Below are 12,546 nucleotides of genomic sequence, written 5' to 3' on the forward strand. Positions count from 1 at the left end.
TAGCCAGGATGGTCTCGATCTCCTGACCTCGTGATCCGCCCGTCTCGGCCTCCCAAAGTGCTGGGATTACAGGCTTGAGCCACCGCGCCCGGCCAAACTTTTGACTGAACGATGGAAAGGGAACTTGGATGTGGAACTCCCATCTCCATTCCTGGTTGCAGACTCAGTCTGACCGGGAGGTCTTGCACTCAAACCTGCCTTCTCTCCACAGCCTCTGAAATCCACGGCCTGTGTGCCCCAATTAGTACACTCTGCCAGGGGGCAAATGAAGCCCCCTACTGGCTTGTAAAAACATAGCTGGAGGTTAGACCCTTATTAGATAGATCCAAAGTTGAAGAGGTAATCTTACTGACAGAAGACACCTCCTCATCTTATTTCCTGACCCTATTTCTTCCCTGCACACTGTGCTTTAGCTCCTTTGAGTTTTGTGGACTGGTTACTGAGGCCTTAAATAAAACGGAATTTACTTGTATTTATAATTTTTCAGCAAGTTAAAGTGCCCTCTGGTGGGAATGTCTCCAGTAGTTACCCAGGTCTTGCAGACTATCTGAATTCCTGAGTCCACATTTTCTGCTTGTGCTAAGCTGAACACGGTCTCTCACTGCTCCCTTTTTATTCAACTCAGCCTCACGAGTTTCACAGCCAGAGATAAGTGAGAAAGGACGGAAATGCGGTCGGCAGTAGCCAGTGGTATATTTTTCTAAGCAATATTGATTTTATGTTTCTTTTCAAATGTGGTAGTGGTGGGGAGTGGGGAGACAGTGGTAATTTCCCAGAGTAAGCCAGAATGATGGTTCGAAACTCAAGAAATACTAAATGTATTTAACTCCACTCGCAAAGGAAACATTTGGGTTATCAAATGACTCATTGTGTAACTGAGTGTCCTGTTTTTAAAAGTTTTTTTCTCTTTCCTTCCTGTTCCTTGTTTTGCCTTTAACAATGAGATAATAATAGTCTTTGCTCTCACTCTTTCTGCCAGGCACCACCTTGCACGGTGTTTCCCTTATCTAATTACGTGTTTGCTTAGAAGTTCCAGAGACTGAATCTTGAAGCAATTCAGCTACTATGGGATTCTCCCCCACCTACAGGTTACTTCCAGGCTGAAGTTAATTTGCAACCTGGCTGTCCCAGAGATGGCACCAGCCCACACACCAGATGGGGCAACAGCTCAAGATAGTCATTAGAGCAAGTCACATAGGCTGACACCTATCACCACTCCTGCATGCCCATCACACCAAACTCCCCTTTAGCCTTTACCCCTGAGCTAGAAAGCTGAAACGGTTTCTTTAAGGCACTAGCTTTAGCCACTTTTCCACTGCTAGCTCTGAAATAAAGTAACTTTTCTTTAGCTGTAGTTCATCCTTGTTATTGGCTTTGCAAGTGGTGAGCAACTGAGCCTGCACCCTGTAACAATTGGGGACCTAAATACAGTATTTCCTGGGATGTTTAAGCACTCAGGGGCTTACTTTCCCTTGAGTATCAATTGTTCAGATCTCACCATAACAAAGTTGAGAGTTCCAGTCTAAGTAGGTTGCAAAATTTTAGTCCAAAATGTAATAAGACAGACTGAGCATTAGTAATAGTTTAAATACACAGTTTAGTTACTACTTCAACGCATTTTTTTTTTTGGTAGAGACGGGATGGGGGGGTCTTAGTATGTTGCCTAGGCTGGTCTCGAACTCCTGGGCTTACACATTCCTCCTGTCTCAGCCTCCCAATGCAATGGAATTATAGGCTTGAGCCACTGTGCCCAGCCTCAAGGCATAATTTTTAAAAATTTTTATTTAGAATATTTTTAAATATTTACAAAAGAGTATATGAGAGACTATAAAAAGCCCCCATTTGCCTATCAGATAGCTTCAGCAGTTGCCAACTTATTACTAGTCTTATTTCTCTATGCCTTCTTCCTCCTTTCTCAATTATTCAGATGTAAACTTCAGACCTCATACCCTTTCATCTATAAATATTTCAGAAGATATCTCTAAGAGATTAGAGCTTCCTTTGAAAAATATAACCACAAATCATCATATACAAAAAATTAATGACAATTCCCTAATATCACATCAAGTAATGTTTAAATTTCCCTCTGTCTTTTTAATCTATGGATTCTCCTCTCTCTCCTTTCTTTTTACTCAATAGATTTTTTAAGAAACCGAGTCACTTATATGCAGTTCCTACAATCTAGATTTATCTCAGTGTATCATTTTGGTGTTGTATAAGGAGCTCCTCTGTTATTAAATAACTAGTTAGATCTAGGAACTTGATCAGATTCAGGTTCAATTTTTGTTTGGCAAGGCAACTTCACAGGCTAATGAGACAGCTTTCCACCAGGAAGCGCAGTAGGTCCCTTTTTGAGATGTCTGCAGATATTGATGGATAAACTACTGCATTGATTTATTAATAAATGAACAGTTGCAAAATGGTGATATTCTAACTGCCATCCCGTTTTCTTTCATTAGCTTTTTAATTATTCTTTGAAGAAATTTCCCCTCATGAATCATTTTGTTACTTTAAGATGCAATTTGTATAGAGAGCCTGGAAAAATGCTTGGGTTTTTTGCTTATCAGTTTTCAAAATGAGTTGGTTCTTCCGAAGAATAGAGAGGAAAAACAAATCCAGTTTCTCTCACTATAGTCTCACAACCCACTTCTGACACCAGAAGTAGGGGTGTTCTCCTCCTCTCCCCGCCCCCCGACCTGCCGACCTCAAGCAAGCAATCAATTCTGCAGGAGACACCAGCTGGGTGTCCTCTAATTCAATTCGGTTCTGGCACTATCTACCTGGAAACAGTGTTACAGGACAGAGAAATATGTTACGGGAAAGGGGTCCCAATCCAGACACCGAGAGAGGGTTCTTGGATCTCGTGCAAGAAAGAATTCAGGGCGAGTTCGCAGTGCAAAGTGAAAGCAAGTTTATTAAGAAAGTAAAGGAGGCCGGGCGCGGTGGCTCAAACCTGTAATCCCAGGACTTTGGGAGGCCGAGGCGGGCTGATCACAAGGTCAGGAGATCGACACCATCCTGGCTAACGCGGTGAAACCCCGTCTCTACTAAAAAATACAAAAATTACAAGAATGGCCTAAACCCGGGAGGCGGAGCTTGCAGTGAGCTGAGATCCGGCCCCTGCACTCCAGCCTGGGCAACAGAGCAAGAATCTGTCTCAAAAAGAAAAAAAAAAAAAAAAAAGTAAAGGAATAAAAGAATGGCTATTCTATAGTCAGAGCAACCCTGAGGGCTGCTGGTTGTCCATTTTTAATGGCTATTTTTTGATGATATGCTAAACAAGAGGTGGATTATTCATGCCTCCCCTTTTTAGACCATATAGGGTAACTTCCTGACGTTGCCATGGCATTTGTCAACTGTCATGGCGCTGGTGGGAGTGTCCAGTGAGGATGACCAGAGGTCATTCTCGTCGCTATTTTGGTTTGGGTGGATTTTGGCTGGCTCCTTTACTGCAATCTGTTTTATCACCAAGGTCTTTATGACATGTATTTTGTGCTGATCTTCTATCTCATCCTGTGACTTAGAATGCCTTAACTGTCTGGGAATGCAGCCCGGTAGGTTTCAGCCTCATTTTACCCAGCTCCTATTTGAGATGGAGTTGCTCTGATTCACACATCTTTGACAATAGCATCAGAACCCACAGGTTGAGGGCTCAGCCCCGCAAGAGTTCTTCCCGCTTCAGATCTGAAGTAATAAGTTGTCACCCATTTTTCTGTCCAATCGGCTATAAATTGGGGTTTCTATGACCGCCTGCTCTGGCTTTATTAATGTGTTAGGACAATTCACAGAACTCAGGGAAACACATTTCTGGCTTATTGTTGTAAAAGATATTACAAAGGCTACAGATAAACAGTCAGATGGAAGGGGTGCACACAGTAAGATATGTGGGAAGGGGTGTAGAGTTTCCATGCCCTCTCTGCCACCCTCCAGGAACCTCCATATGTTTAGCTATCCAGTCTTTTTGGATTTTTTATGGACGCTTCATTACACAGGCATGACTAATTCAATTATTGGCCATTGGTAATCAACTCAACCTTCAGCCCCTCTCTCCTCACCAAAAGTTGAGGCTGGAAGTCCCAACGCTCTAATCATGCCTTATTCTTTCCAGTGACCAATTCTCATCCTGAGGCTATCCAGGGAGAGCCACTCATGAATCATTAGCATACAAAAAGACACATCACTTTGGAGATTCCAAGGATTTTAGAAGCTGTGTGCCAGGAAATGGGAAGAAGACCAAATATATATTTTACAATATCACAGTTCCCTAACATCATCCAAAGGTGACAAGTGAGGTTTTAAAAAATCATTATGAATTCATGTATGTGAATATATTTGATATTTTTCAATCCACTGAAGTTATTACACTTGTTGATGCTCAAATTTTCCTATCTTTAACCAGTGGGAACCTATTTAAGTTGGCTACCAAATCATTTTGACATAACCCTACTGGCCTTTAAAACTTCCCTGCTTTCTGACATGACGAGATGTTCCAGGCTTTCTTTACATTTCCTAATCCAACCCAGGCCTGGGGTTAGCCATTTTTCCAAGGCAGAGGTTCTCAAAGCTTGGCCCAGGGCCTCTTGAGATTCCCTGTGATCCTTTTATGGGGTCTATGATGTCAAGATTATTTTCATAATAAGAGTTATCATTCATACCCATGGCCCCAAGGATCCTGAGGGTCCCAGGACCCCTCTCAGATACCCAAATCCACAGATGCTCATCTACCTTGTTAAAAGAAAAACTGTAGACAAATTAAATTTAACAAAGTTTAATTGATCAAGGAAAAAGCAATTCACAAATTGGGTCCTCAGAATCACAGCAAATTCAGAGAGTTATCTCTGCACAGTTGGAGAGATTTTAAGAATAGAAAAAGGAAAGTAAAATACAAAAAAACAGAAGTGGAGGTACAGAAACAGCCAGATTGGTTACAGCTTGGCGTTTGCCTTATTTGGTCCTGGTTTGGACAGTTGGCCACCTGTGAGTGGCTGAAGTATGGCTGCAGTGATTAACTGAGATGCAGTTACTGTTACAGAAGTATGTCTCCATTAGATTTTTCAGTTTACTTATCTATTAAGTTAGGTTGCAATTCCTAAGTAAAAACTCAAGTATGCAAGTATGGAGACTTTCTCACTAGCCCGTTTGAAATGCAATTATAACTTTTTACCTCCCCTTCACCAGACACTCCCTACAGGGAAAGTTCATCTAACAATGTACTTAGAAGCTCCAGAACAAACTCTTGCCTACCAGACGATTGCCTCAAGTGATAACAGTTGATTTACAACCCGAAGTATACCTGATGAGAAACCCTCTCCCACCAGGAAAGTTTTTGGCCATTTTTATAACTTATGTCTGCCCATAAAGATGCCAACTTGACTGACTAGTAGATAAGGTGCCAAGCTACCATGTGGACTTCCCACCCACTTGCTGTCTCCCCTGCCTTTCAAAAGTATCCACTTTCTGCTCCAAAAGTGAAGGTGTACCTTTGAGGCTGGAAGCCCATACTTCTTCCCCTAAGCTAGCTTTGGAATACAAAGTCACTTTCTTTATACCAGACCTCGCTCTTGTTAACTGGACTCTACAAGTGTTGAGTGACTAAACCTGTGTTTCAGTTACAATTACTTATAATACCTAATACAATGTCAATACTCTGTCAATAGTTGTTATGCTGTATTGTTTAAAATTCATATTACTTTTTATTGTTTGTTTTTCCTGAATAGTTTCTGTCTGTGGTTGGCTGAATATGTAATTGTGGAACCCACAGATACAGAGGATTGACTATCTGCCCTTTTAATTTTACCCTTATAAAGTCTCATTCTCTCACAAATATACATGGGGATTTTCAGAGGCTATACGATGTGTTACATTATGATGGAATGCAGAAGCAGTTATAACAATTATGCTGTCATTTATGAAGTGAGACATTAAAGACATTTACAAAAATGTAAAACAATGGCATTCTCACTAATTTTTTAATAAGTACATTGTTACTTTAAAATTTTTAATTTCTAACACAGTAAACATCAATAGATTTAACCCACATAAACAAAAACTCTTTGGGATCTCCAACAATTTTTAAGAATTTGAAGAAGTCTCGGAAGCAAAACTTTTGAGAACTGCTGCTTCAAGCAGTCCTAGTCCCTTTCAATGGAAAATGTACATGAGAGATGACAATCTAGGAACAAAAGATGCTCATGGTTACTGGTTTGGCAATTTCTTCTAGGCCATTATCAACAGGCAGAGCTAAGACAAAATTATATACATTTTTTAAGATAAAATACAATATGAGTTCATACTGATTCTGTTCATAATTTAAGACTACAGGATTTTTACTTAAACACATACAATTTATATACATATCTCCTTTCTCCCATACCAAAAAATACCAGTTTTTACAGTACTCATGTAAACCGTTATTTTCAGTGTCAGATTAACAATACCACGATCAACACCACTATCCCCAATATGATTACTTAAAACAGGTTAAGATTTTTTTAAGTTTTTCTTTGTCTTTGCAGGTTGTCTCACTGTGGATTTACAATAATTCAATGGTTTAAATTTATAGTTGATCTTTGAAAAAAACAGGTTGAACTTCGAAGGTCCATCATATGTGGATTTTCTTCTGTCTCTGGCACCCCAAGACAGCAAAACCCACCCCTCTTTTTGCCTCCTTATGATTTTTTTAATAACGGTTTATTTTTTCTGGCTTACTTGATTGTACTAATATAGTATATAGTACATATACAAAATGTGTGTTAGTCGACTGTATGTTATCAGTAAGACTTCTGGTCAACAGTAGGCTATTAAGTTTTCGGACAGTTGAAAGTTATATGTGGATGTTTGAGTGTGCCGACTGGAGGGGACTAGCACTCCTAACCCCATAATTGTTCCAAGGGCTATTGTATTTAGAATGATGTGTACCTTTGAGATTATGCCACCAAGTGGACCAGTTAGAGCTACTGGTTTTTACTTGATTTTTTTATGGACTGCTTTTTGTAAATTTAATTTTGTTTTATAATGATATTGCTAAAATTAAAACTTTAGAAAAATTAAATTTAGCAGAAATTAATTGAGCAATGACCAATTTGAGAATCAGACAGCCCTCAGAACCACAGGAGGTTCAGAAAGTATCATTCCACAAACAGGCCAGGCAGCACTCATAGAAAAAAACCAGAAATGAGATACGGAAACAGCTTGATTGGCTACAGGTTGGCCTTTGCCTTATTTGAACATGGGCTGATCAGTCGACCACCTGTGATGATTGACTGATACTCAGTTATTTGTTACAGAAGTATATTCCTAAGTTAAGCTGTGAGTTAAATTGCATACTAAGTTGGGTTGCAGTTCATTACATAAGGGCTCAAAATAGGGAGACATCTTTCAGCTAAATTTAGTTTCACAATGTGAAATATTTACTTGGTTCTAAAGTCAAATGTATGAAGTAAGATGTTTCCAGAGATGTCTAGATTCTATCCCTGTCTCCTCTATCCTATGTATTTCCTCCACCATAGGTAACATCTTAAAAAAACCTCAATTGTTTTCATTCCCATTATTTTGAAATTTTAAGAAAATATGTATATATATTGAAATTACCACCATCTTTCTCTTTTTGGGTAAAAGCATACTGTATAAATTCCTATCCATTTATTTTTTTTCACTTTATAATGTATTCTGGGAAATCACACCACAGATGTATATAGAGTTCTTCCCTATTACTTTTCTCAATTATATTAGCATTTCATTGCTTTGTTGTGTGAAAGTTTTTGGGAAGCCACTGTTTTGGACTAGCTTCATGCACTAGGCCCCAGCAGACCAGACCAAATCAGAATGGAGTCGTTTGTGCTAAGTACAACGTAATCAAACTGAACTTTGAAATGGGCCAGTTTTCCAAAAAATGGGAAATTCCCCTAAGCCTGAGTCAGTGAAACAAGGAAGTTCCTTCTGCTTTAATTCTAAGCGAAAAATAACTTTGAAACGATGAGTCCGCTTTTTGTTCTGTTTCTGCTTTCTTCAGCCCCTATTTGCCAATAAAACCAACCGCCTCTGCTCAGCTGATCAGAACACTCATTCTACTTTATAGAATGGGGTGTTTTCTGAGTCTAGAATCACAAATAAGAGTCAATTAAGATTTTTAAACTAATTCATTGTAACGCTGTCTTTCGACTGTTGTACTATAATTTATTCAAGCATTCCTTTATTTAGGAATTTGGGGGTAATTTCCAATATTTTGGTATTATGAATCATGCTGAATAGTCGTGCATGCCCTTTCATATTTTCACCACACGTATTTTTGGGTGAAAGCATGAATGCATCCATGCAATTTTGCTAGATATTAAGCTACTTTTTTCACTATTTCTGTACAGATGGAGGGACAGATGAGACAGCTGCCTGGGGCACTTCAGCAGTTACTGGCACAGCTGGGATTTGAACTTGGATGTTAACTATTTTCATACACTCTCTAGGTCATTCCAAGGTGGTAGAGGCAAGCAAATAATTTCGTATCTGGACAGCATATTCACTGAAACACTTATGCTTATCCTTCCTGCTCCCAGCATACAAGTTCTTCCTTAGCAAAACCTCCAGTCCTCTAATTTAGCATACTTTCGTCTAATCTGTCACTTTCCCCAGGCCTCACAACTAAGAGTACTCCTTGTCCCCACCCCGTAATTATCTGGTCGGGTATGGCGCAGGTCAGCGGAGAGAGAATTGGAGGTGGAGAGCTTTGCGCATGCCCAAACACTTAGGACTCTGGGGCCCCTGCAGAGGCAGGACCAGGATGTGACGTAATAACCGAGCGCGGCGCCCGGCGTTCCCGCAAGGTCGCTTTGCAGAGCGGGAGGGAGCTTAAGTAACTAGTCCATAGTTCGAGGGTGGGTCGTGTCCTTTTGCCTTGGTACCAGCGGAGACATGACGGGGTATACTCCGGATGAGAAACTGCGGCTGCAACAGCTGCGAGAGCTGAGAAGGCGATGGCTGAAGGATCAGGAGCTGAGCCCTCGGGAGCCAGTGCTGCCCCCACAGAAGATGTGGCCTATGGAGAAATTCTGGAATAAGTTTTTGGAGAATAAATCCCCTTGGAGGAAAACGGTGAGTGACAGACCTCCCCGGTCCCCCCTCAACACACCCCACGCGGCCGGCAGCCCGGACACTGAACGTACGCTCCCTACAGCCACACCAAGGACTGATAATCGCTCCGTGCTGGGAAACACTGGCCAGTCCCGAGAGTGCTCCTGGAGTCCTGGGAGGCAGGAGTCCGGGAATATGTATGGCTTTGAGAGAATCATGCCTTTTATTGTCAAGTACAGTGAGACGGGGGCGAATTTTAATACTTAGGTTTTCCAGGACGCTGCACATTTGGTTCTCTTTTGACTGTAGAAATCTTCTCTCAGAGTAATAGCCAAGGACTCGCTAGAATTAAAATTCTATGATTTAAGTATTTGAGGACACTTGTCTAACTTTTAAGTGTGACGTTCTAGAGATCAAGTAACACAGTATCCAACTACCAGAGGGCACAGCTAGCCCCTAGCTGGTAGTACAGCCCCATGTGATCCCCGTAAAAGACAGGGTCCTGTTGGTATGCCTTGTGAGTCACATTCAAGAGCTACCTTTCTAAACTACCGTTCTGTACTTTTAACACAGTGTTTCGTTAAAAAATGACATTTTGGACTTTGAAGAAAATCACTCATTCAAGAAATTTATTTTCAAGGCCTCTGGGCATTTTCTTGAGGTCTGTTATGGGTGATAAACATCTCAGAATTGCTTTCAGTTACCTACAACACTTACTGATAATAGTAGTAATAATACTAAGTAACACCTGGGTGCTTGCTGTGTGCTTGGCACTCTACTGAGGGTTTTACAAGTGTTACTTCATTTCTTTATTCCTGCAAAGTAGATATTCCTAATCCTCACTTTAAATGTGAAGAAACGGAGGCCTACAAAGATTCAGTGATTTGCCGGTGGTCAGGGAGCTAGGAATTGAAGGAGTTCATATTTGAAATCAACATGTACCTATTTCTTACTGTGCTACAAAGTCTAGTGCAATAGAATTGTTGAAAATTTTTTCTGAGAAAGTAGTATTGGATACTTATTTATGGTGGTAAAATTCAACTCTTCTCTCACCCTTTGTATCTCTGACATTATCGGGATATTGGCAGTCACTGATTTAAGTTGACATCCCATCCATCAGCCAGTGATAAAAGGAAGTAAATAAATTTTCATGTGTTGAAATTCACCTTACCTTACTTTAATTTATTCTTTTATAATCATATCTGTTATACTTCTTAGATTCTTGATTGTCCCTTCCTTGAATGGATAGGTGTTTTTTAATCAAATTGGAGGACATGGGAAAGTTCCATTTTTAGTTCTTTTTTAAAATAGTGTTGCAGAGGGCATTTTGGAGTGAGTTTGGGACACCCATCTTAGTATGTACAATGTCCTTTTTCCAGCATTGATGTCAAGGTTTTCTGCCTTATACCTAAAATAATGTGAGTGCCATTGATCGATAAATAAGGGAGATTACTATACCTGCAAAATTATGTAGGTTTGATTACTCTGGTTAAATACATTAAAATTATTATTTCATTATTTTGCTCTATTTTATCTTTAACAAACTTATAAGGGTATTTTTTAAACTCTTTTAAGGCCGGGCGCGGTGGCTCAAGCCTGTAATCCCAGCACTTTGGGAGGCCGAGACGGGCGGATCACGAGGTCAGGAGATCGAGACCATCCTGGCTAACACGGTGAAACCCCGTCTCTACTAAAAACTACAAAAAAAAAAACTAGCCGGGCGAGGTGGCGGCGCCTATAGTCCTAGCTACCCGGGAGGCTGAGGCAGGAGAATGGCGTGAACCCGGGAGGCGGAGCTTGCAGTGAGCTGAGATCTGGCCACAGCACTCCAGCCTGGGTGACAGAGCGAGACTCCGTCTCAAAAAAAAAAAAAAAAAGGTCTTTTAAAAATCTATAAATGCTTTGCTATAGTCTTGCAAAATACTACTTAAGCATTTTGGTCTGGACTTTGTAGGTATCTTCTAGTGGACTCTGCATTTACTAAGAATATTTGAGTAGATGAGGTTACCTACAGACTATAAGAAAATATGTACCATTTAGAGTTTTGTAAAATAATGACATTGTTACATCATTGATGCCTTTTGTTCTGCCATAAATATGAAAAATGGGATATGTTTATTTTGTGTACGTGTTTTTTCCCCCCAGGTCCATGGGGTATACCAAAAGAGTATCTTTATTTTCACTAATATACTTGTACCTGCCTGGATTATTCATTATTACATGAAGTATCATGTGTCTGTAAGTATGTCCTTTTCAGAATTTATTTTTATATTGTCCAAAATTATTTTCTATGTGGATATCTTACCCTACTTAGTGGAAATAATCTGCCACTTATAAATGGATTTTGAAGTACTTTGAATTCTCTTAGGTAAAAGGTTTAATGAAAGTTATATAATTGGGTATAGTTTTTAAAAAAATATTGTGACTATACTAGTTTACAATTTGAAATGGATTTCCTCATAGAAATTGGTATTTAAGAGATAAGAATGTAGTGACCTAATAATACTAGGGTAAATTTGGGGTCATGAATAGGAAGGGAGAAAAGAATTTCTGCTCCTTTTTAAAAACCTATATCTGGTATAAGATAAAAATTCAAAATAGACAAAGCTTATCTTTGTCATCATCCCATTTGTTTCCTTCATTTTATCTGGTTCTTCACAACTTTTATTTATTTAGAACTCAGGATGTCCAGATGCCTGCACTTTTTCACTGATACAGATCTTGCATGGGCTGACTGAACTGAGCCAGTCGTGGTATTTTAAATGCTCAGTCTGGTGCAGGGTGTTGGATCCCAGGCAGAATGAGAAGGGCATGCATTTTGGGAAGTGGCGTGGCAGAGGGAGCAGTGGAGTGTTGGAACACAAAAGAGTGAGGAGGGCATTCCAAGAGAGGGGTGTTAAAGATCCTGAGTGGGTTGCAGGGGAGAAGGGTGAGCACATCTGTTTGGGGAGCAACAGTGGCAACAACCTGGTATAGGATATTAGTACCTGAGCAGAGGGAGGAGGACATCTGGAAGAAGGATGGTATGAGGCAGTGAGGCAAGTGGTAACTTAGAGTAAGATGTCAGAACCCGAATGAGGTGAGGCAGGTATTCATGCTGGGATGTGGTTGTGGTGGCAGGAGATGGGTTATATATAGGGAGATTGATCAAATACAGGCATACCTCAGAGATAACTACAGAATTGGTTCTAGACCACTGCAGTTCCAAAAGTATTCTTTGGTTCTAGACCACCAAAATGAGTTACACAAATTTTTTGGCTTTCTAGTGCATATAAAAGTTATGTTTACACTGTGCTGTAGTCTAAGTGTGTAATAGCAGTATGTGTAAAAGAACAATGTATATGCTTTAATCTAAAAATACTTTATTGCTGGGCCATGTGCGGCGGCTTCCACCTGTAGCCCTAGCACTTTGAGAGACCAAGGCAGGAAGATTGCTTGAGGCCAGAAGTTTTTTTTTTTTTTTTTTTTTTTTTGAGATGGAGT

The 12,546-nt window shown here is 40.1% G+C and overlaps 1 protein-coding gene across 3 annotated transcripts in view; it reads left to right on the forward strand.

The window, feature by feature from the left end:
• The first annotated feature begins 8,624 nt into the window (after positions 1 to 8,624).
• NDUFB6 (NADH dehydrogenase (ubiquinone) 1 beta subcomplex, 6, 17kDa) overlaps positions 8,625 to 12,546 on the forward strand; it is a 21,424-nt gene continuing 17,502 nt past the window's right edge. Inside the window, exons 1-2 of one of the 3 annotated variants that reach the window (XM_011948651.1) lie at positions 8,625 to 9,084; positions 11,209 to 11,301. In XM_011948651.1, the coding sequence (XP_011804041.1) occupies positions 8,905 to 9,084; positions 11,209 to 11,301 (273 nt within the window). In that variant the 5' untranslated portion in view covers positions 8,625 to 8,904. The remainder of the gene's footprint in view (positions 9,085 to 11,208; positions 11,302 to 12,546) is intronic. The other 2 variants (XM_011948652.1, XM_011948653.1) reach the window with 2 other exon arrangements.

This window comes from Colobus angolensis, unplaced genomic scaffold (genome assembly GCF_000951035.1).
Source record: "Colobus angolensis palliatus isolate OR3802 unplaced genomic scaffold, Cang.pa_1.0 Scaffold281, whole genome shotgun sequence".
Lineage (NCBI taxonomy): Eukaryota > Metazoa > Chordata > Mammalia > Primates > Cercopithecidae > Colobus > Colobus angolensis.